The 20,822-nt window shown below is 37.6% G+C and overlaps 1 protein-coding gene across 1 annotated transcript; it reads left to right on the forward strand.

The window, feature by feature from the left end:
- The first annotated feature begins 200 nt into the window (after nucleotides 1-200).
- On the forward strand, nucleotides 201-16,269 carry thbs4b (thrombospondin 4b). The gene is made up of 22 exons (XM_053478027.1): nucleotides 201-494; nucleotides 2,797-2,994; nucleotides 3,165-3,451; nucleotides 4,097-4,199; nucleotides 4,361-4,443; nucleotides 4,520-4,571; nucleotides 5,168-5,316; nucleotides 5,500-5,637; nucleotides 9,514-9,591; nucleotides 9,752-9,904; nucleotides 10,083-10,187; nucleotides 10,277-10,384; nucleotides 10,619-10,778; nucleotides 11,111-11,229; nucleotides 11,473-11,525; nucleotides 11,742-11,935; nucleotides 12,214-12,392; nucleotides 14,119-14,167; nucleotides 14,298-14,494; nucleotides 14,749-14,921; nucleotides 15,583-15,722; nucleotides 15,878-16,269. Exons 1-22 carry the CDS (start codon nucleotides 416-418, stop codon nucleotides 15,934-15,936), a joined length of 2,856 nt encoding a protein of 951 aa, XP_053334002.1. The 5' UTR covers nucleotides 201-415; the 3' UTR covers nucleotides 15,937-16,269.
- The last annotated feature ends 4,553 nt before the right edge of the window (nucleotides 16,270-20,822 follow it).

Here is a 20,822-nt window from a genome sequence, read left to right on the forward strand (position 1 = left end):
AAAAATGAGAAAATGATGGGAAACAAATGAAGGTTTATAAACTGTGCCAAAACAATACAGACATGACTCAAGACAGCCCTGGCTCCACCCCCCACACCATGGGGCCGTCTGTTAAACTCATAACTCCGCCTACCACAGCTGCTCTAATGTAATAGACAACCCCTTACCTCACTCTTTTATACACACACACACACACCCACCCCATTAAATACACACGGGAGCACATAACCCACTCTTTTCTCCCTTCAAGACACTTCAAGAGAACTTTGAAGTGAAACAGAACAACTGAATGCAGAGGAGATCATCACTACATAGACAGCTACTGGATCTTTAAGTCACTTATATAAGTATAAACAAACTATTAAAGTTTAGAGACTCTACAGGTTTAACAACACACACAGGTTGTGTGTGAAAGATGACAGGGAGGATGAAGCTTCTTGTAGCCATATCTCTAATTCTCAGCTTAAATTTAGCCGTAGATGCTGAGTCAACCGGTAAGTACGTTTTGTCTCTTTCCAGTTATCTTTGCAGCCTTACAGTACATTATAAGATTTTATCCTAACTTTTAAAATTTTGCACTACATTAAAACACTTAAAGTACATAAGAAAACCTTTTAATTGACCAATTTTATGTAAAAACATTCATTTTCTTCACATTTCATTCATGTTTATTCTGTCTTTCAGGGATGTTCACTCTTTTATAATGTTTGCTCTTTTTTTTATTCTTCTCATGAGCCTCAGGTAGTCTGAACTTGTTTAGCTGTAACGGTTTACGAAAAAGTATAATCATTGTATAGCATCAAAGTGATTCCACTCTGATTACTGCCAATTTTGTATGTGTGTGGTGTGTGTGTCTGTATGAGAGAGAGAGAGAGAGAGAGAGAGAGAGAGACAGGCAGGGAGACAGACTCAGACAGAAACAGTGTACATGACTTAAGCTGTGTGCAGGTTAAACTCGTGATGATTTTAGCAGAGTTGCGGAAATCAAATCATTGTATTAACTCCAAACAACACAAATATGGCCCTGATAACTAAACAAAAAAAAACAAACAAAAAATCAATATCACAGACACAAATTCTCAGCTTCAAATATTCTTCCTCAATCTGCTATTAATCACGTTTTGTTCCAGATCATAAAATCTATACCTACTGTTTCCTTTAAAAAAGCAAGATGATACTGTTGTGTTCATGTTTAAATAACCATTTTGCCCAGGTTAAAAATCTAAACAAAGGTAAATTTAATTTTATTCCCTTGGGCTTCATGATCATCTGGATTTGATCTGAGATACATTACACATGCATATGCACACACACAAGCAAAGCACATATGTTAGTGATCTTTTACTGTCTGTAGGCAAACAATCTTGAGTGTGCAGAATTATAGCAGTAGACATTCGCAATTGGTCACGGCAGCTGCTCCAGAGCTCTGATTGGTTCAACAGGTTAACCTCAAGTTCTGTTCTTTTCTTTCATCTTTCATTCACGGAAATAGAAAGTTGATATGGTCACGGTTTGCTTCCCACTGCTATATTTTATTGCCCCAGATCTTAAAAACCAAAAAGGTTTTTAATCTTTTAGCAGCCAGAAAGACAGACAGACAGTAGTTAGAGATGATTAGGTACTTGTAAAAGTAATGGCACAGCAACCACAGCACAGCAACCAACTCAACAAACACAAACATGACGATATTAGCCTTGGAGTGAACAGAAACAGTCCTGACCAGGCACATGAACCAGCATGAAGAGGGGAAACGATCTAGGGACTTGCCAAAGCTTGCATACAGGTATGGCACTTTAAGCCAACAGACTGGAAAAAAGTTGGGTCTAGGCTTAAATGTCAGTTGAACACTGGCAACGTCCCTGAGCAGTTCTCTAAACAAATGAAAGTCTGAACTAGTGTGCTGGACTTGCCTCAACACACACCTTTATTATAATAAACGGAAACATAAATACCAGCCCTGTTCTGGGCCAAACAGCAAATGGCCAATAGCCACCGCCATAACAACCGACATCTGTATTTGCAGTTTCAGGCAATGAAATCATTGGTACCACTGGTCAAATAGGCCAACTTCTGGAAATTTTAAATAAATTACTTTAAACAAAAAGTTTATTTGAATAAGTGTCAATCTAAATATTATTAAAATGTATTATGCACTACTGATTTCACTGAGTATTGAGTTTACACTTTCTGAGTAGAGTACACTTTTCAGGCTAATTACTACAGAACTTGTTATAGTTTTAAGATTTATTTATGTATTAAGCTAAGCATTTAGAGAAACACCTTATTTTCATTAGCTGTACAACTAAATGAGCAAAACAGGCTTCTAATTAAATATTCTAAATGATCCACTGTAATAAAAATGCAGAATATCAAAGTTCTTTTGATATCCATTTCAGAAGTGGGGATTACTCTATGTGAATTCTGCCCCTTTCTACACCGGCGCTTTGATAAGGAATATTTTTGGAATCATCTATGCAAAGGAGCCTCGGCTCATTAACCGATTAACTGTTCTTACATTAAATCTCCTGTTTCATACCACCAATTTCTTGAGACCTGTAAGAATGCTGCCTTCCACTAAATTTGGTTATATTGGTGCATATAAGTTGCATCTGCAGAGGATTAATGACATTTTACAAGCATTGTAAAAGTATTGTCATAACTGAGTTCAAACTGTGAGCAGTTACACAACTTTTGTTGAAAGCCATATACATTTACCTAAAAACATACAGCTAAAATTACTTCATAACAGTGATAATTTCCTGTTCACACATTTATTGATACTGTTTACCTCTACAGTATATAACCTACTGACATCACCAGACTGTCTGCCAGATCTCCTGCATGGAGGTTTAGCAGAACAGGGAGTAACGGAGCTCTTCCTGCTTGCAACGTTCCGCCTGCAACCCCGAACTGGAACCACGGTTTTTGGCCTATATAATCCACGAGACAACAGCAAATACTTTGAGTTCACTGTTATGGGCAAATTGAACAAAGGTAAACATGTTTGAATGGCATTTATGCAATCTGAACAAACCATAAGGTAACCTTGGAGTCATGTTTGTATTTCTGACCTATTTTTCATTCCTATTCTCTGTATCCTTGCTGATTATTACCATCTTTAAATTTAAAACCCTTATATTTCGCTTTTGTCCTTCTATGACTAGCTACGCTCCGTTACTTGCGCACTGATGGAAGGGTAGCCACTGTCACTTTTAATAACCTCAAACTGGCAGATGGAGAGAAGCACCACCTCCTTTTTCACCTGAAGGGTTTGGAGGTTCCATACAACCAGGGGTCTTTTCCACCTGGCCAGGCAACGTTGCCAGTACCAGGGGTGGAGTTGCATCTGGACTGCCGTTTGGTCGAGACGCTGAGAGATTTACCAGCAGTGTTTAATAGGCTCAGTAACAATCAAGGTGTGGAGCTAAAAACCATGCAGAAAAAAGCACAGGTAAGCACAACAAAACAATTAGACACATTAACAAGGGAATACATAAATAGATGTGCTCACAATACATTTAAATCAACATACTTAAATTAATTTACATACTATTTAGTGATTAACTGCAGTATACTAAATAAAAAATTGTAATGCAAAAGACACTTCATCAGCCGTGCAAGCAAAGTGTTTATAAAAAGGTACTTACAGGCCCTTTTATTTACTGCATATTCTGCAACTTTCTGTACTTCCCTTATCTTTAACTACATTTACATTCATTTTAAAAGAATTCTGTTAATTCACACCATTTTCTAGTCACACATGTGGCAGCAGCACAATGCATAACACATGCAGATGCAGGTCTAGAGCTTCAGTTAATGTTCACATCATGATGTGGTGAAAAAATGTGATCTCAGTGACTTTGTTCTTGGCATGGTAGTTTAAGACAAATTGGCTGGTTTGAGTATTGCGGAAAATGCTGGGGTTTTCACACACAACAGTCTGCACAGAATGGTGTAAAAAAAATCCATAGTCAAAGTCACTGAAATATTTTTTTTTCCTAATTCAAATTTTATGAATATCATGAATGTAAATGTGTACCTATGAAATTGGCTGATGTGTGGACATATAAAACATGTTTTTCTTAATGTTTGACAGGAGGAGCTTGAGGAGCTGAAACTGGCTTATGGTGATTCAGTTGAGAATATCGCATCACTGCAAGGCTGCCAAACCCACCAGAGTGACTCCGTACAGACACTAGGTAGAAACAATTAAAAATAACACCTAATAAAGTTAGCATCCTTACCTGGACTCAATTAATTGAGATAATGACAGAGAGATTTTTATACTTTATTCATCTCCACAGATAACCTTTACATTTATTGAAAAATTGGACCCTGATGAAACAATTTTTTTTTCCAGGGCTCAATACAAAACAGCTGACCAATCAGATGCTGGAGCTAACCAAAGTCATAAATGAGCTAAAAGATGTGCTTGTTCAGCAGGTAATGTGCTAGTTGAGTCGATATTCTAAAGTTAAATTGTGCTGTTTCCCACATTGATTCTGAACATTATTCACAGGTTAAAGAGACTGCCTTCCTCAGAAACACGATCTCTGAGTGTCAAGCATGTGGTAAGACACTTTTCCTACCAAAAGGTTAGGTGTGTTTAGAGATTCAACCAGCCGACCCTAACATTTGTCTCCACATATGGTAACCAAATGGTCTAACCACAAATGAAAATAGCCATCAGCATCAGTAGCAATATGTTTTTAAAGACTTGTACCAAAGACTGTTTGTCTTACTCTAACAGGCATGATATTTTCATGTTAAGATGTAAAAAATAGTTAACACACACACACACACACAGACAAGTCCTGTGGTCTTTAATTCTCATGCGCATTCGTGCGAGCGTGCAGCAGCTTGGTGCAGTTGCTCTTGGGTTTTTTTTGTTTTATTTGTTTTTTAATAAGCCTACTTTTCTGCTTTTTTTCTATTTATAACTTTATCTTTTTTCTAAGTCAGTACGGTCTGCCCTTTTAAACCATGCGTTTAAGCAATTTCCCTCTGGGATTAATAAAGTTCTTTGAATCTTTGAATCTTTGAGGGCTATATTTGGAAAATAGAGTTTAAAAAACAGACATTCAGACATTATATTGCAAAGTGTTTATCTTGTAGTTCATTTACTGTATAATTAGTAAATTTGCATGTGCGGGTGTTTGTGTTGCAGGGCTGGATGGTACAACAGTAAGGCAGCGGTGTGCTCCTGGTGTATGTTTCCGTCCTGGAATGTGCACTGAGACGGAGGAAGGCGTGGAGTGTGGCCCCTGTCCTGATGGATACACCGGAGATGGCTACAGCTGTGATGATGTTGATGAGGTAACACTTCAATACGTTACTAAAGATGACAAACTGTTTAATCATGTTCGGACAAAAATTACAATTATCTTCCCAAAGGCTACAAGCTAATTTCCTGAACCACATCCATTATTTATTATTACTTGCAAAATTTAGACAGTATTATGAATGATTATGAATAATGTGTGTACATGTATTTTACAGTGCCAGTTTAACCCCTGTTTCCCGGGTGTGAAATGTGTGAACACGGCTCCAGGGTTCCGCTGTGAGGCGTGTCCTAGCGGTTACACTGGCCAACCAGTGGAAGGAGTGGGAGCTGCTTTTGCTCAGACACACAAACAGGTCAGCATGTATATATTAAAAATGGTCATAAATATTGAACAGATTATGTTTTTTAAACAGATACAAATGCAAATATAAATAGGAGATGCACTATTCGTTTGGTTTATTTATATATATATATATATATATATATATATATATATAAAGCTTGTCAAGAATGTTCACAGGGCATCTGGTTGAGAATAAAGATGTGCATTGGGAATGATATCTGTGGGAGGCAACAACAACAAGAAAGCTCTCACATTTTTTGCTTTCATGTGGGGGCGAGTGAGCTGTCAGATATTAAAGCTAAAATGAAAAGACCATGCTTATTAAAATGCAGCAGTCCTTGCATGATAAAAATGATGGTTTGTTTACATCATGGAGATTTAGTCCAACTGAATTCATAAAAAAATATTGCAGGCAGATACACACAAAAATTATAACTTCTCAAGCAGGATTTTAAAAAATCCATCCAGCTCTCTACTTAAGAGCAAGTGTTCATGAACCGTTTTAGAACCCTTGACCCATGACTTACAACACAAAATGGTCTCAAATCTTTTAAAATCACACTGATAAAATGTTTTTGTATGAAGTAAGTGTACTTGTTTTTTTATAGTTGGTAATAGCATATGAACTCTAAATGTGGTAAATTAAATTGAAGGCTTAAGGTGGCTGTAAAACAGTATTACATTATAATATAGTAGGTGTGTATATACATATATACAGTACACACACTCACAGGTGCATCTCAATAAATTTAAATATAATTAAAAAGTTGATTTATTTGAATAATAAAAAAAACTAGCATTCATATATTTTATAGATTCATTATGCACAGACTAATATATTTCAAGTGTTTATTTCTTTTATTTTTGATGATTATGGTTTACAGCTAATGAAAAACCAAACTTCAGTACAGTATCTCAGAAAATTAGGATATTGTAAAAAAGTTCAATATTGGAAACTCATGGTGTCACACTCTAATCAGCTAATTAACTCAAAACACCTACAAAGGTTTTATAAGCCTGTAAATGGACTCCCAGTCTGGTTCAGTGGGCTAAATAATCATGGAAAAGACTGCTGACCTGACAGTTGTCTAGAAAACGATCCTTGGACATGGAGAGTAAGATACAAAAGGTCATTGCTAAAGACTGCAGCTGGAGTCATTGCTTCAAGAGCCACTACGTACAGACGTATCCAGAACATAGGCTACAGCTTCGCATTCCTTGTGTCAGGCCAGTCTTAAACCAGAGACAACGTCTGAGGCATCTTACCTGGGCTAAGGACAAAAAGGACTCGACTGTTCCTCAGTGGGCCAAAGTCTTCTTTTCAGATTAAAGTAATTTTTGCATTTCATTTGGAAATCAAGGTCCCAGAGTTTGAAGGAAGAAAGCAGAGGCACAGCATCTAAGTTGCTTAAGGTCTAGTTTACACAGTCAGTGGTGATTTGCAGAGCCATGTCATCTGCTGGTGTTGGTCTACTATGTTTTATCAGGTCCAAGGTCAGTGCAGCCGTCTACTAGGAAGTTTTAGAGCACTTTATGCTTTCCTCTGTTGACTAGCTTTATGGAGATGCTGATTTCATTTTCCAGCAGGACTTGGCACCTGCCCACACTGCCAAAAGTACTAATACCTTGTTTAAGGACCATGGTATCCCTGTCCATGATTGGCCAGCAAACTCACCTGATCTAATCCCTATAGAAAATATATGGGGTATTGTGAGGGGTAAGATGTGACACCAGATCCAACAATGCAGAAGAGCTGAAGCCCACGATCAGAGGAACCTTGGCTTCCATAACACCTCGCCGCAGTGCTGCAGTAAATCATGCAACGTTCATACCCAACGAGTGCTGTACATGTTCATACTTTCCAGTAGTCCAACATTTCTGTGTTAAAAATCACTTTAAAACAAAATTAACATGTTCTGAGATACTTAATTATGGATTCTCATTAACTGTAGTCATAATCAACAAAATGTAAAGACATAAACACTAGAGATATATCAGACTGTGAGTAATGAATCTATAAATACGAGTTTTACTTATTGAAAAAAAATATTGAAATAAATAGAATATTAGAGATTATTCTAATTTATTAAGATACACCAGTAAAAAAAAAAAAAAAAAAAAAACATTATTTAATTGAACTGCATATACAGTGCTCAGCATAAATGAGTACACCCCACTAAATTTGTCAGAAAACTTTTAGTTTCCTTTCAGAATCAACATTTTCTATGAGATATTTATACCACAAAATACTCCCACAAATGTGGGCCATTGATTGCAAACAAGATTTGTTAATTTGAACACACAAAAAAGTGATTTTTTAACAAATTCATTCAAGCCCATGTTGCAAAAATGAGTACACCCCAATTATAGTCTTAGGAGAAAAGCCACACTTAAGACTACAACATTCTAATTAACAGGCATTCAACTACAGGTGAGTCTAATGATTCATTTAAAAAGTGTCCAGCAGACAGGTGATTATAAAAGGGTATTACTTAACAAAGAAAAGCCCTTCCCATTTTACGCTGTCAGCAATGGCTTCACTTGGAAGGGAAATGTCACAAAATCTGAGAAAGGAAATTATTTATTTGCACAAAAAAGGTGAGGGCTCCAGGAAGATCAGCAAAGCTTTAAATATCAGTCAAAATACTGTAGAAAAAGTGGTCCAAAAATTTAAGAAAGTTGGAAGTGCAACCATCTTACAGAGACGGTCAGGCCATCCATGGAAGTTTACATCTCAACAGGAGCGTCTTCTGATGAGAAGGGTTGAAGAAAATCGCCATGCATGTTTACTGCAGTTAGCTAAAGCAGTAGAAAGCCAAAGTAGAGTGACCGTTTTCCATGACACCATACGGCGCACACTGCAGAGGAATGGCATGCATGGGTATCGTCCACGAAGGAAGCCTCTCCTAAAGCCCATGCACAAAAAAGCATGCCTAGAAACTGCTAGGGCCCATGCTGAAAAAGATGAAGACTACTGGGACTCTATACTTCGGAGTGATGAGAAAAGATCACTGTTTTTGGAACGAATAGTTTCAAAACTGTATGTAACGACATAGGATTTCAAAGAAATGTCGTCGTGAGGATTAAAAAAAAAAAATGCATGGTGCCTACAGTGAAACATGGTGGTGGCAGTGTCCTTATGTGGGGCTGCATGAGTGCTGCTGGTGTTGAGGAGCTGCATTTCATTGATGGTATCATGAACTCAACAATGTACTGCTCTATACTGAAGGAGAAGATGCTGCCATCACGCCGTGCACTTGGTCGTCATGCACTTTTCCAACACGACAATGATCCAAAACACACATCTAAAGCTACTGTTGCATTTCTAAAGAAGAACAGGGTGAAGGTGAGTGAATGGCCAAGTATGTCTCCTGATCTGAACCCAATCGAACCCCTGTGGGGAATTCTAAAGCGACAAGTTGAGCATCACTCTTTACCCAGCATCCAGGCTCTAAAAGTGGTTGTTCTTGAACAATGGAAAAAAAAGTAGATGTTGGATCGCCAACTTGTTCATTCCATGCCTAGAAGACTTGGTGCTGTCCTTAAAAATCACGGTGGTCATAAAAAATACTAGATGTAGTAGTTTTTGTTGCGGGGTGTATTCATTTTTGCTTCAAAAAATTTGAGTAAAACTGAAGATTTTGTGATCTAAGTTATATTATTAACCTTAATTAACCTTGTTCATTGAGCTACTGATTAAATTCATACTTTTTAAAGGGGGTGTACTCATTTATGCTGAGCACTGTATTTGCAGGACCATATAAATAAAGAATTTGCATATCTGTACATTCACATCTAACGTATCCGTACGTTCACAGCCTTTTTTTTTTTTCTTGATTTTGTGAACTGTATACATTGAATCATGCAACCCTTATTCTAACCACAGGTTTGTGATGACATTGATGAGTGCAGTGGACCGAATAATGGAGGCTGCACAGACAATTCAGTCTGTTTGAACTCTATGGTAACAGCTCCTAATCTTCCCTATTGTAACTGTTTGGTGTAAGCAGAGACTTTTTTTAATCACAAGATGTAGATACACACATATTTACATGCATTACATTGTGTGTGTGTGTGTGTGTGTGTGTGTGTGTGTGTATGCATATGTCTATGTGTGTCTGTAGGGTTCGTATCGCTGTGGTGATTGTAAACCAGGATTCAAGGGTGACCAAGTGAAAGGCTGTAAGCCTGAAAAGAGTTGTGGTAATCGGCTGCAGAACCCCTGTGATCCGAATGCACAGTGCGTTGAGGAACGAGATGGCACCATCACCTGCCAGGTAACTTTGTAACTAACATACACATGTACACTCACACTCAATGCTACTGAAGAAACAGTCAGCACAGTCATCTGTCAGATCATACATGCACAAGCCCAAAAGCTATTTCATGACCACAAACCACTAAAACTGAATGGATTGGTTAAACTGTGTTTTTTAATATTTCTGTATGCTCCAGTGTGGTATTGGCTGGGCAGGAAATGGCTACCTATGCGGTAAGGACACCGACATTGACGGGTACCCAGATGAGAAGCTTCGCTGCCGAGATCCCACCTGCAAAAAGGTAACAATGCTTTTGAGGGTGCATGACCAGGATGGATTGAGACTTGAGAGTGAAAAGGCAGGTGTGTTAACAGTTTGTGTGTGTTTTAGGACAATTGTATTATGGTGCCAAATTCAGGTCAGGAGGATGCCGATTCAGACGGACAAGGGGATGCGTGTGACCCAGATGCTGATGGAGATGGAATACTGAATGAGCAGGTACACACACACGCACATAAAACATTTGTTTTATTGCAGACAAGCAGGAATTCTCTGGTGTTTTGGGCAAAAGTACCATCTGAGAACATCAGCAGATACATAGCTCTTGTACAGCTTGTTCTTAAGTTTATAGCTTTCAGTTCTTTGGCTCATAAATATATCTGACCCTTTGTGAGTTATTGTGACATACCTGTGTGTGTATGTGTGTATGTGTGTATATGTGTATGCGCCTAGGACAATTGCTGGTTGAAGCCAAATGTGAATCAGATGAACAGTGATAAGGATAGCCATGGTGATGCTTGTGATAATTGCATAACCACTGAAAATCCAGACCAGAGGGACACTGATTCAGATGGCCTTGGGGATGCATGTGATGATGACATGGATGGGGATGGTGAGAAATTGTGCACACACAAACTCGCATATCCTTGAGAGGATCTTACAGCCATTTAATAAAGTATTGCTAGATTCACACCTATATCCAATCCTAACCTCAGTAAGCAAAAGGAAACCTTTAAGTTCATTAAACTTAAAGTTAATTTTTGGTTAGATATAAAATGTAAAGCTGATGTTTTTGTGTATAATAATAATAATCATCATCATCATCATCATCATCATGCAAGTTTCCACTTATAAATTCCTTTTAGCTTAGGTCTCTCCTCTCACACAGTTTTACTATGGTCATTTCAGTGTATCTGGTTGATATCTTTTGTGATTCACTCGCAGGTATTAAAAATTTCCTGGATAACTGTCAACGAGTAAAAAATCGAGACCAGCGGGACCGAGACCGAGATGGAGTGGGAGATGCTTGTGACAGCTGCCCTGATATTCCCAACCCCAACCAGGCATGCTTTTCCAAAGCACAATCATTGTTATCATTGCAATCTTTCTTAACCACAACCTTTAATTTCATTAAAAAAAAAAAATAATAATAATAATATATATATATATATATATATATATATATATATATATATATATAAAATAATATATATATATATATATATATATATATATAGAGAGAGAGAGAGAGAGAGAGAGATGTCCTTCTCTAGTTACTATTAAAATCACTTTTCTAATTTTTACAGTCAGACATTGATAATGATCTTGTTGGAGACTCTTGTGACACAAATCAAGACAGGTAAGAATCATTAAATTAAATTACCATTAACTTTGTTTATAGCTTATTTTGCCTGGTCCCACCCTAATGTTAGCTTAGAGCTTAAGTTAAAAAGACAGCTTTCCTTGATTGTATAAATTTCAAATAGTCTAAGTCTTTGCCTAGCCTAGAGTGTTACTTTATGTGTACTAGTGTATGCCATATTACATTATATATTTTAAATCCCCTGCTACACAGTGATGGTGACGGACATCAGGATTCAAAGGACAACTGTCCACTAGTGATAAACAGCTCCCAATTGGACACCGATAAAGATGGCCTGGGTGACGAATGTGATGATGATGATGATAATGATGGCATCCCCGATGTCCTTCCCCCTGGCCCAGATAATTGCCGCCTAGTGCCAAACCCTGACCAAACAGACGACAACAGTGAGTGCTGCATGTCCACAGAACCTAGTGTTCTGTGAAAGCTTCAAACTAAGTTAGAATCCACAATCCCATCAAATTATAAATCAAAGAGAAAGTCCTTAAGTAGTAATCCACCTCAGGTTGTAAATAAAATTTATTTATGTTTATATTTAGTCCTACTTTAACAGTAGAGGGCATACGTTTACAAAGTAAATACCATACTTAGTAACATGTTTAAAGTAAATCTTATCCTTTTTTCCAAGCACTACAGAAGACTCACCTGCACTTTCTTTTTCCAGATGACAATGTAGGTGATGTATGCGAGTCAGATTTTGACCAAGACAAGGTGATCGACAGGATTGATGTCTGTCCCGAAAATGCAGAGATTACACTGACAGACTTCAGGGCATATCAGACCGTTGTGTTGGACCCTGAGGGTGATGCCCAGATTGACCCCAACTGGGTTGTTCTCAACCAGGTGATGCTTCATTTTTGTTTGTCAATGAACACTTTAGCTGTTAGCTTTACAAACACAATCTTGAGATTCTCTCAAACAAATAATCTAGCTTTTACTAACCTACTATAGTACCAGCAATCAGCCATAATCTAAAAACCACCTGCCTAATATGCTGAAGGTCTCTCTTGTGCCACCAAATAGCACTGACTGGTTAAGGCATGGACTGCAGAAAAATGGTGTGTTGTGGTATATAGCCAAGTCATCCAAGTCAAAGTAGCATCCCCATGAATGCCAGGAAAAAGGTTCCCCAGCAAAACATTGCCATGAGCATCACACTGCCTCAGTCAGTCTGCGTTCTTCCCACAGTGCACTCTGGTGCCATCTCTTCCCAAAGGGCAGATGATGAAAAAGAAAATATGAATCATCAGACCAGGTCACCTTTTTCCATTGCTCCATGGTTAAGCCTTTTCTTCATGCAGCGGTTTCAGCCATGTGTGCTACAGTAGGTCTTCTGTGGGATCGGCCAGACAGACAAGCTTTCACCCCAAATGCACGTCAGTGAGTCTTAGACCCTCATGAAACACTTGGAACACTTTTGGTAGGTACTAACCACTGCATACCAGGATCACGTCACAGAACCTACCGTTTTGGAAATGGTCTGACCGGGTCATCTAGGCTTACACATTGGACTTTGTCAAAGTCACTCAGATCCTTATGTTTGCCCATTTTCCTGTACCCAACACATTAAAAGTACAGTACCGTATAGTCCAAAAGTCTGAGTCCACTAACAAGCCATTAATATGTTTGTGGTCTTAAGAGATGGCAACATCATAATGTACAGGAGTCTTTGTACTCCTGGGGTAAATCACAAATCACAATCAGAATACCATTTTTACTCTTGTCTCAACTGATCTCAACTGTTGGCACTTACATTGGTGTCAAAATAATTGTTGATTAATTCAGTGAGTTTTGTTCTGTTGGCTACCTATCAAACTTTGTTGATTAGCATTCAAACAGCCTGTGTACTGCCAGCTGGTATTTGTATCATTTACTAAATGAATCTATTATTTTGATGTCCTTTTTATTACAGCATGTAACTAATAACCTAATCATAGCATGGCATGATGATGATAAGGAGAAGGAGGAGGAGAAGGACAACAACAACAAAGACTATTATCAATGTAACTTCATGCCTAAGATATAGATTTTAGGGATAATTCCTACTCCTGACTAACACTTGGCCCTGTTCTTTCTTTAACGTTTGTGAAAAATTAACTGAACTTATTAAAAAAAGATGTGGTTGGCTGGCTTTATGTGTCTTGCAGGAAACACACATTCTTTAGCCTTTACTTACCCCATTTGGTAGTCATATTCAGGGAGAGATGTCTGGTTGGTGGAAATTTGGCAGGTGACAATACTAGGAAGGAAAAGAAATGGATGGAGGATTATTTATACAGAAGGAGATATTTTGAACTATGCACATTACATATATTGCTGCAGCATAGTAAAAATAGCAGAGTGTTAAAATGTAAATTTTGTAGCATAACATCTGACTGGAGTGCTGATGAGTATGTAGGCTGCTGCAGCAAAAGCTGCGCACTCAGGAATGAAAAGGTGGCTGATTAGTTAAGTGTACTCTCTAAATTGTAGCTTCTAAAACATCAGGTCAAGGACCCATGTCTGATATGCCAAATATTCTCAGACTTCATTCTGTTGGACTAATATGTTTGCCTCCCATGTGCTGCAGGGTATGGAAATTGTGCAAACAATGAACAGTGACCCTGGCCTTGCTGTGGGTAGGTGCAAACACATTCACCCATTCATACAGTACATTTTATACATATATATTTTTTTACATTCTAAGGACTCTCCTTTGTACACCTTATCTACAATTTTTCACAGTTAGAATTACTGTTGGTATTTCAGGTTACACAGCTTTCAGTGGTGTTGACTTTGAGGGCACTTTCCACGTGAACACTGTGACTGACGACGACTATGCTGGCTTCATATTTGGCTATCAGGACTCGTCTAGCTTCTATGTGGTGATGTGGAAGCAAACGGAGCAGACCTACTGGCAGGCCACACCTTTCAGAGCTGTTGCTGAGCCTGGCATTCAACTGAAGGTCAGACACTACATGATACCTGACCTTTTGACTTCTGTTCTAGTTATATCTAACTATAGAATTACTATACAGCACTACTGTGTACACGGTAGTATTGTATAGAATTATAGAAGTACAGTAGATGTCTACTACCTATATACTAATTATGTTGCTTCCATCAGTCAAGGTCTTACTTTTCTACAACCAAAATATAATTTCATGTATTTTCCTTAATTTTAAAACTAATATTGTAAAAATCTTCCTATCCCTCCTAGGCAGTGAAGTCTAAGTCTGGTCCAGGTGAACATTTGAGAAACTCCCTTTGGCATACAGGAGACACTAACGATCAGGTGCGCTTGCTCTGGAAAGACCCTCGTAATGTCGGCTGGAAGGACAAAGTCTCATATCGTTGGTACCTACAGCACCGTCCACAAGTGGGATACATCCGGTAAGCTAATTTATAGCTTATTTACTTTATTAAGTTCGTTAATACTTCATTACTTCATGTATGAATTTCAAGAATAAAACACAGCTGTTATAGAAAACAAACGAATACACATTTAACATTAGGGCACATTACACCACCCTGTCATTAAGTATTTTTTTGCAACATGTTCTGTTTTATTCCTTACATGGTTTTATTGTATATCATTAATATTCACTTGTGTAAATCCTGAAATCATAGAAATCACACCACAGTGTGTCTCTTAAAACATGTTACAGAAAAAGCCCTTACAGGACTATTTTTACATTGATCTTTAAAACTACTGAAAGTTGAGTAGAAGTACTGGAACAATTAAAAAAGTTCTATAATATGACACTTAATAAAATTTCGCAGAATTTCCTAAATGAAGTGCAATTTATATATTTCAATAACTGAAATAGCCCTGTCACCATAGTTCTATTTGTTTCAGAAGTGGCTCTTAAAATTTCCACCCCTGCAGCTCTTTTCAGCTTTTCAAAATGCTACAAAAATAGAAAAAACAGACCTCTTTTAACAGCGTTAAACATACACCCACATGCACTCTGCTCTTTTACCTGCATGATAAGCTTGCATGATAAGTACAGTGATGTGTGTAATGACTCTGTGTGTGTGTGTGCGCGCGTAGGGTTCGTTTCTATGAAGGCACAGAGTTGGTAGCAGACTCTGGTGTGACAATCGACACGACAATGAGGGGAGGAAGGTTGGGTGTATTCTGCTTCTCCCAGGAGAACATTATATGGTCCAATTTGAAGTATCGCTGCAATGGTGAGCTCCTTGATTGTGTTTTGTGTGTGTATATGTGTGTGTGTATATATATATATATATATATATATATATATATATACACACACACACACTGTATAATATACACATACTCTATAATAAATCCTGTGATTTAAATTTAAATTTTTCTTTTGCAGACACTATTCCAGATGACTTCCAGGAGTTTAGCACACAGCCAATCATGTATCCTCTGTAAATAGTCTGCACAATAATGCACACCTCACACCTTCATGCATGGCCAAGTGGTTATGTATCTGTGTGTGACACAGCTAATCAGTTTTGTGTGTGACACCGGTTTGTTCACAATGTATGTGTGAAAGGGTAAGATATGTGTATATACAATGTGTATGCTTTTAATAATTCACTAATTTCTATTAGAACCCATTACACCTTGTTTAAATGCATACTCAGTGAAGACTGTAGACTCATTCTCATGTATTTACATTTGAAATTTGATTGTAACCAAGCCATCTCTTTGTTCTTCATAGTGGGGGAAATCAAAAATAAATTTTTTGTAGTACATAAAGAATACCTGAGTTCTTTTTTTAATGAGTTGTGAAATAATACAGAAAGACTTTGTTGGTGGATTTGCCGTGGTGTGAATAAATGTGTAGATATGTGATGTATAGTATGTGCATGGCTACGTGCCACAACCAGAGATCTATCACCACGATCATTAGGATAAAATAGTTACTAAAAATGAATGAAAACGTATTCTCGAATTACAAAAAACATCTAATTTCTATCTGTTCAAATGCAACCCTCAGTCAAATGATATACATGTATAAATCCTTGAGAAGATTTAGTAGATATCAGAAATATAGGACAGCATAAACATAATTAGCCAGGACAAGAATACATTTTGCCAGGAGATTATCATGGCAGTTGATGCCTCCAGCCGTTTGGCCCAGATGGTGTGCTCTATCAAAATGTCAGATGGTGACTGCCACATTTATAATCATCGTAAGAAAACTGAGATAAGTCAAGTAGTCCATTATTCCCGTAAACAGCAAATGTATTCAAATACATACCTTTATTTGTGGAGGACATGGAATGGCCTAATCCTAAAACATTTCTTTTTGCAGAATTGTTCTGTTCTTTGTGTTTCTAGCCTTTTACCGCCAATGAAGTGCTAGGCAGAAGAAAGCTTCAGCTTAATTATGGAAATTCTTTTAGAGAACAGATTGTGAAACATGCAAGCTGAATAATGTGGAAGCTGCATTTGCAAAATGTTTTGATTGGCTCTAACTACAGTGTACAGTAGTTAGAAGTACAGTTGTCTAAGTACAGTGCTCACCACTTTTACAGATATGTTTATTAAATCTGAAATACATTCCATGGCCCACTCGGATATTACTCTTATCTTTGGAAGAGGCAATATTGACATTGTAAATCTAATGGAAGAGCAAGGTCAATTGCTGGAATGCTAACAATACTATGGCATGCCGTTATATTAGCCTATTAGTCAAGGGAATAACATCCCAGCCATTGTTTTAAACAAAGAAATCAGACCAGTATTTTGCTGAGGTCATTGCTAGGTAAAGGTGAAGAGTTTATACCGAGGACTTGGGAAACCATGTCAAATAAAGTCATCTCACTCTTTTCAGAAAGACTGTAATACATTTCTGTGCCAACAGAAATGCTATGGTGTATTGATGTATTGCCATAACCACCATGTACAGCTTTATTACAGAGGGACTCTTGCAGCCACTCAAAAAAGCTAGATTTGTTTTGAATTTACAAATGAATAACATTCATTGAAAATGCTTTCATGGGCACACAAGGCCTGTGTTATAGGGGCTTTGACATTTAGGAGTGTTTCCAGAAATGTTATGTCAAAAATATTAGTTTGTATTTCATATTAAAGGACCAATCCATTAATCACAGGTGACGGAGAGCTACAGATCTTTACCATTTGTGTCAGCACAAAAAGCATCTTGACTGTTCTGTCCACTAGCAAAAGTTGAATTCTGAATTCAATGTAATGTAAAAATTAATTCAATAAAAATGGGAAGCATCAGATAAGGAAATAAGTATTGTAGAGGATGATTCTGTCCCTGTGTCCTGTAGCTGTCCAGGCTGCCTAGCTCCATAAAAGAAAAACAGTGCTGACTTGGAAAGGCTCCAGCTGAACCTGCCAACCCTTTTTTTGATCTGAGACACTAATTTATGTCACAAATGGCACTTTTCCATTGCACTGGTCGACGAGTTCAACTGAATGAGGACACGCATGGACCAAACTCAATGTCCATTCAACCTTGTGGTGCCCTGGTGATTTCAATATTTGAGTCTCATTATAACACATGACCAAAATTCTGTCTCAAAATCAATAAGAAAATAAGGCTGTGCCCAGCACTGTACTGTAGAACAGACTAAAAATTGTAATCACAACTGTAGTCACAAGCTGCTAAGCAGATATGACAATATGTCATGTGGACTATATTTAGTATACATAGTCCACTGGTAGTGGACTGGTAGTCTGGTATACTGTGCAATTTCCTAAGGGGCTGATGCACCAGGGATACACTTTAATGCCAATTTAATCCAGGCGCATTTTTTAATAAAAAAAGCAAAAATATATATATAATTGGCCCTATTCCTTCCCCTCGGTCCTCTCTGTCTCTCAGATCTGATGCTTCAACTCAAAGCCAAATATCTGTGGATAAATGAGGATGTCAAAATGTAAAAAAAAAATAAAAAATTAACAAAAGCACAAAGGAGGTGCAGCACAGTTGTGGGAATTTTTTTTGGTTAATCTAGAGCAGCATGCTGCTAAATGTGCAAAAATATGTTATGTGTAAAAAAAATACCACAAATATGTTATGTTATATGTTATATAACATGTTGTAATATGACATGTTTGCTGCGGCATCTTTAACATCTACAGTACCTGACTATATAGAATATGAGAGGCTGTGGCTGGCCAAGGCCACTGAGGAGGGAGAGAGTGAGCATGACATGGATAAGGAACAGAGTGAGCAGTAGCACGATAAGAGTATTGTTTAAGCAGTAAGAATGGAGGCGCTTCATGATTAGAATGGGCTTGCAGGAAGGGAGCAGTGAGGTAGTGTGTGAAATACCATACTGAGGACGGTGATAATAAATTAATGCAGATGATAAGACAAAATAATCAGACTACTATCATATAATGAGACTGTCACCTCCTGCTGCTAACCACTTGCAGTCACTCAGCATAAACTATTTTCCAGATGCACCTTCAGCTGAATATTTGAATGTAATTTAGCTAATATTAGCCAATAGTTTTTACTATGCTTATTACATTTATTACATACATATGACATGTTATTAGTATCTGTGGTGTAATGGAACTAGCACAGTAGGGGACAACAGAGGAATAGCACAATAAGGGTGTACAAATGATTGTGATTGTGATTGTTTGTTTGGGCCAAAAATCTTGTCATACTGAAACAGGAAGGTGTTTATGGTTTTAAAAAAAATTGACTGGATATTTAAGTATATGATTTGGAATCCTGCAACAAAAAGAAATAATTTTTCAATGACATTTTATAATCTGGACATTATGCACAAGTGAATGTTTGGGCACATTATGGCCAACAGGTGGCACTACATCTTTGTTTTTTCCACTGGTTTCTTTCTGTCTCTTATCTTTCTCACAGTGTCAATTCCTCTCATTCTTCTTCTTATGATACTTTACAGTAGAGTCATTTAAACTTGTCCAGAGAGGGCTGGTGTGACTACATGATTTTATTCCAACGAGGCCTGAGTCGCATGTGTTTCCACTTGTATAATCAGTTCATCTTGGAATGCGGTCAACTATTCAGTGCACACCTTTTATATGTCTGGAATTAAAGCCAGCAATCCCACCCGCCCATAATACCCCCACGTTAAAGGTGTAAATATTTGTGTATTATTTCATATCCATAGTATTATTTGTAAAAGCATTAGAACATATAATACCACGATATAAATATTTGCAAATTAAAACATTTTAATTCATTCTGAAATTTGCTTTCTATACAAATCACATTATTAGAATAAAAGAAATAATGAATCATTTTACTTCAATTTTAAAAATTCTGAATAGTAAAGTAATAATATTTTAATATTACTATTCATTCCACATAATGAACTAATCAACATGTTTAATTGACCAACCTACCCTAACTCCTTTCCTGTCTATTTCATCTGTGACTTTCAAGGATTTCACACTATACTCAGAGTCGTGACTCAAACTTAACACACACACAGAGTGAGAGAGGGAGAGAGAGAGCAAGAGAGAGGAGGGGGACACTAGGACAGACAGTACCTGTGAATGAAGCCCTACCGCTTAGCTTAGCTAACACCACACTTTCTCTCTGTCTTTCTCACAGACACAGACGGATAGAGGAAATCTCTTCATGTGCATAGAGCTGTAGAAGACTTTTTTTGTTTTATGCATGAATTTAGTTTGCTTTTAAAAAGCATTTACAGATGAAATCTATATTGAAACATCTTTGTGGGCAACCATTGCAGAGTGATAGCTATATTTTAAATTGTGTCAGTTGTGTTAAATTGTGTTAGTGCAATGCCCTAACCTTACAGTTTAAAGCCAAGAGTTCCTTTAATGTCCAGCTATGACCATGCACTAGTCAAGAATAATAACTCTAATAGCTTTTATACTTCTACTACTACTACTACTACTACTAATAATAATAATAATAATAATAGCCTAATAATAAAGCAGTTTAGACTTCCTCGTGGAAATCAGACAAAAGAACCAACAAACTCTCAGACATTCTATTCTTCTGGTGAGGACATTCGGTCCCCACCAAAATAGCCCCCCCCCCCCCCCCCCTCTTCCTCCCCACCCCAAGCGCCACATTGCACGCGCGAGCACACTGCACTAACCACAATTTACAAAACCCTCTGGGCATCTGCTATTCACGCGCCAAAGGTTACTGCAGACACACGATCACGACTCAGTCACAGCCCTATTCTGGACTAAATGACACTGAGTCGTCGACTCACATTCGCACTTACACTCTCGGATACAACAAACGCCCTGGTGCGACCCTATTTTGAGCCAAATGACTCGAAGCTGCCGAGTCTCGCACTTGTTCA

This window comes from Clarias gariepinus, chromosome 19, assembly GCF_024256425.1.
Source record: "Clarias gariepinus isolate MV-2021 ecotype Netherlands chromosome 19, CGAR_prim_01v2, whole genome shotgun sequence".
NCBI lineage: Eukaryota > Metazoa > Chordata > Actinopteri > Siluriformes > Clariidae > Clarias > Clarias gariepinus.

Coding starts and splice junctions, on each gene's coding strand:
- thbs4b (XM_053478027.1), top strand. CDS start 416: ATGACAGGGAGGATGAAGCTTCTTGTAGCCATATCTCTAATTCTCAGC. Junction 4,444..4,519: donor AAGATGTGCTTGTTCAGCAG/GTAATGTGCTAG, acceptor CATTATTCACAG/GTTAAAGAGACTGCCTTCCT. Junction 9,592..9,751: donor CAGTCTGTTTGAACTCTATG/GTAACAGCTCCT, acceptor GTGTGTCTGTAG/GGTTCGTATCGCTGTGGTGA.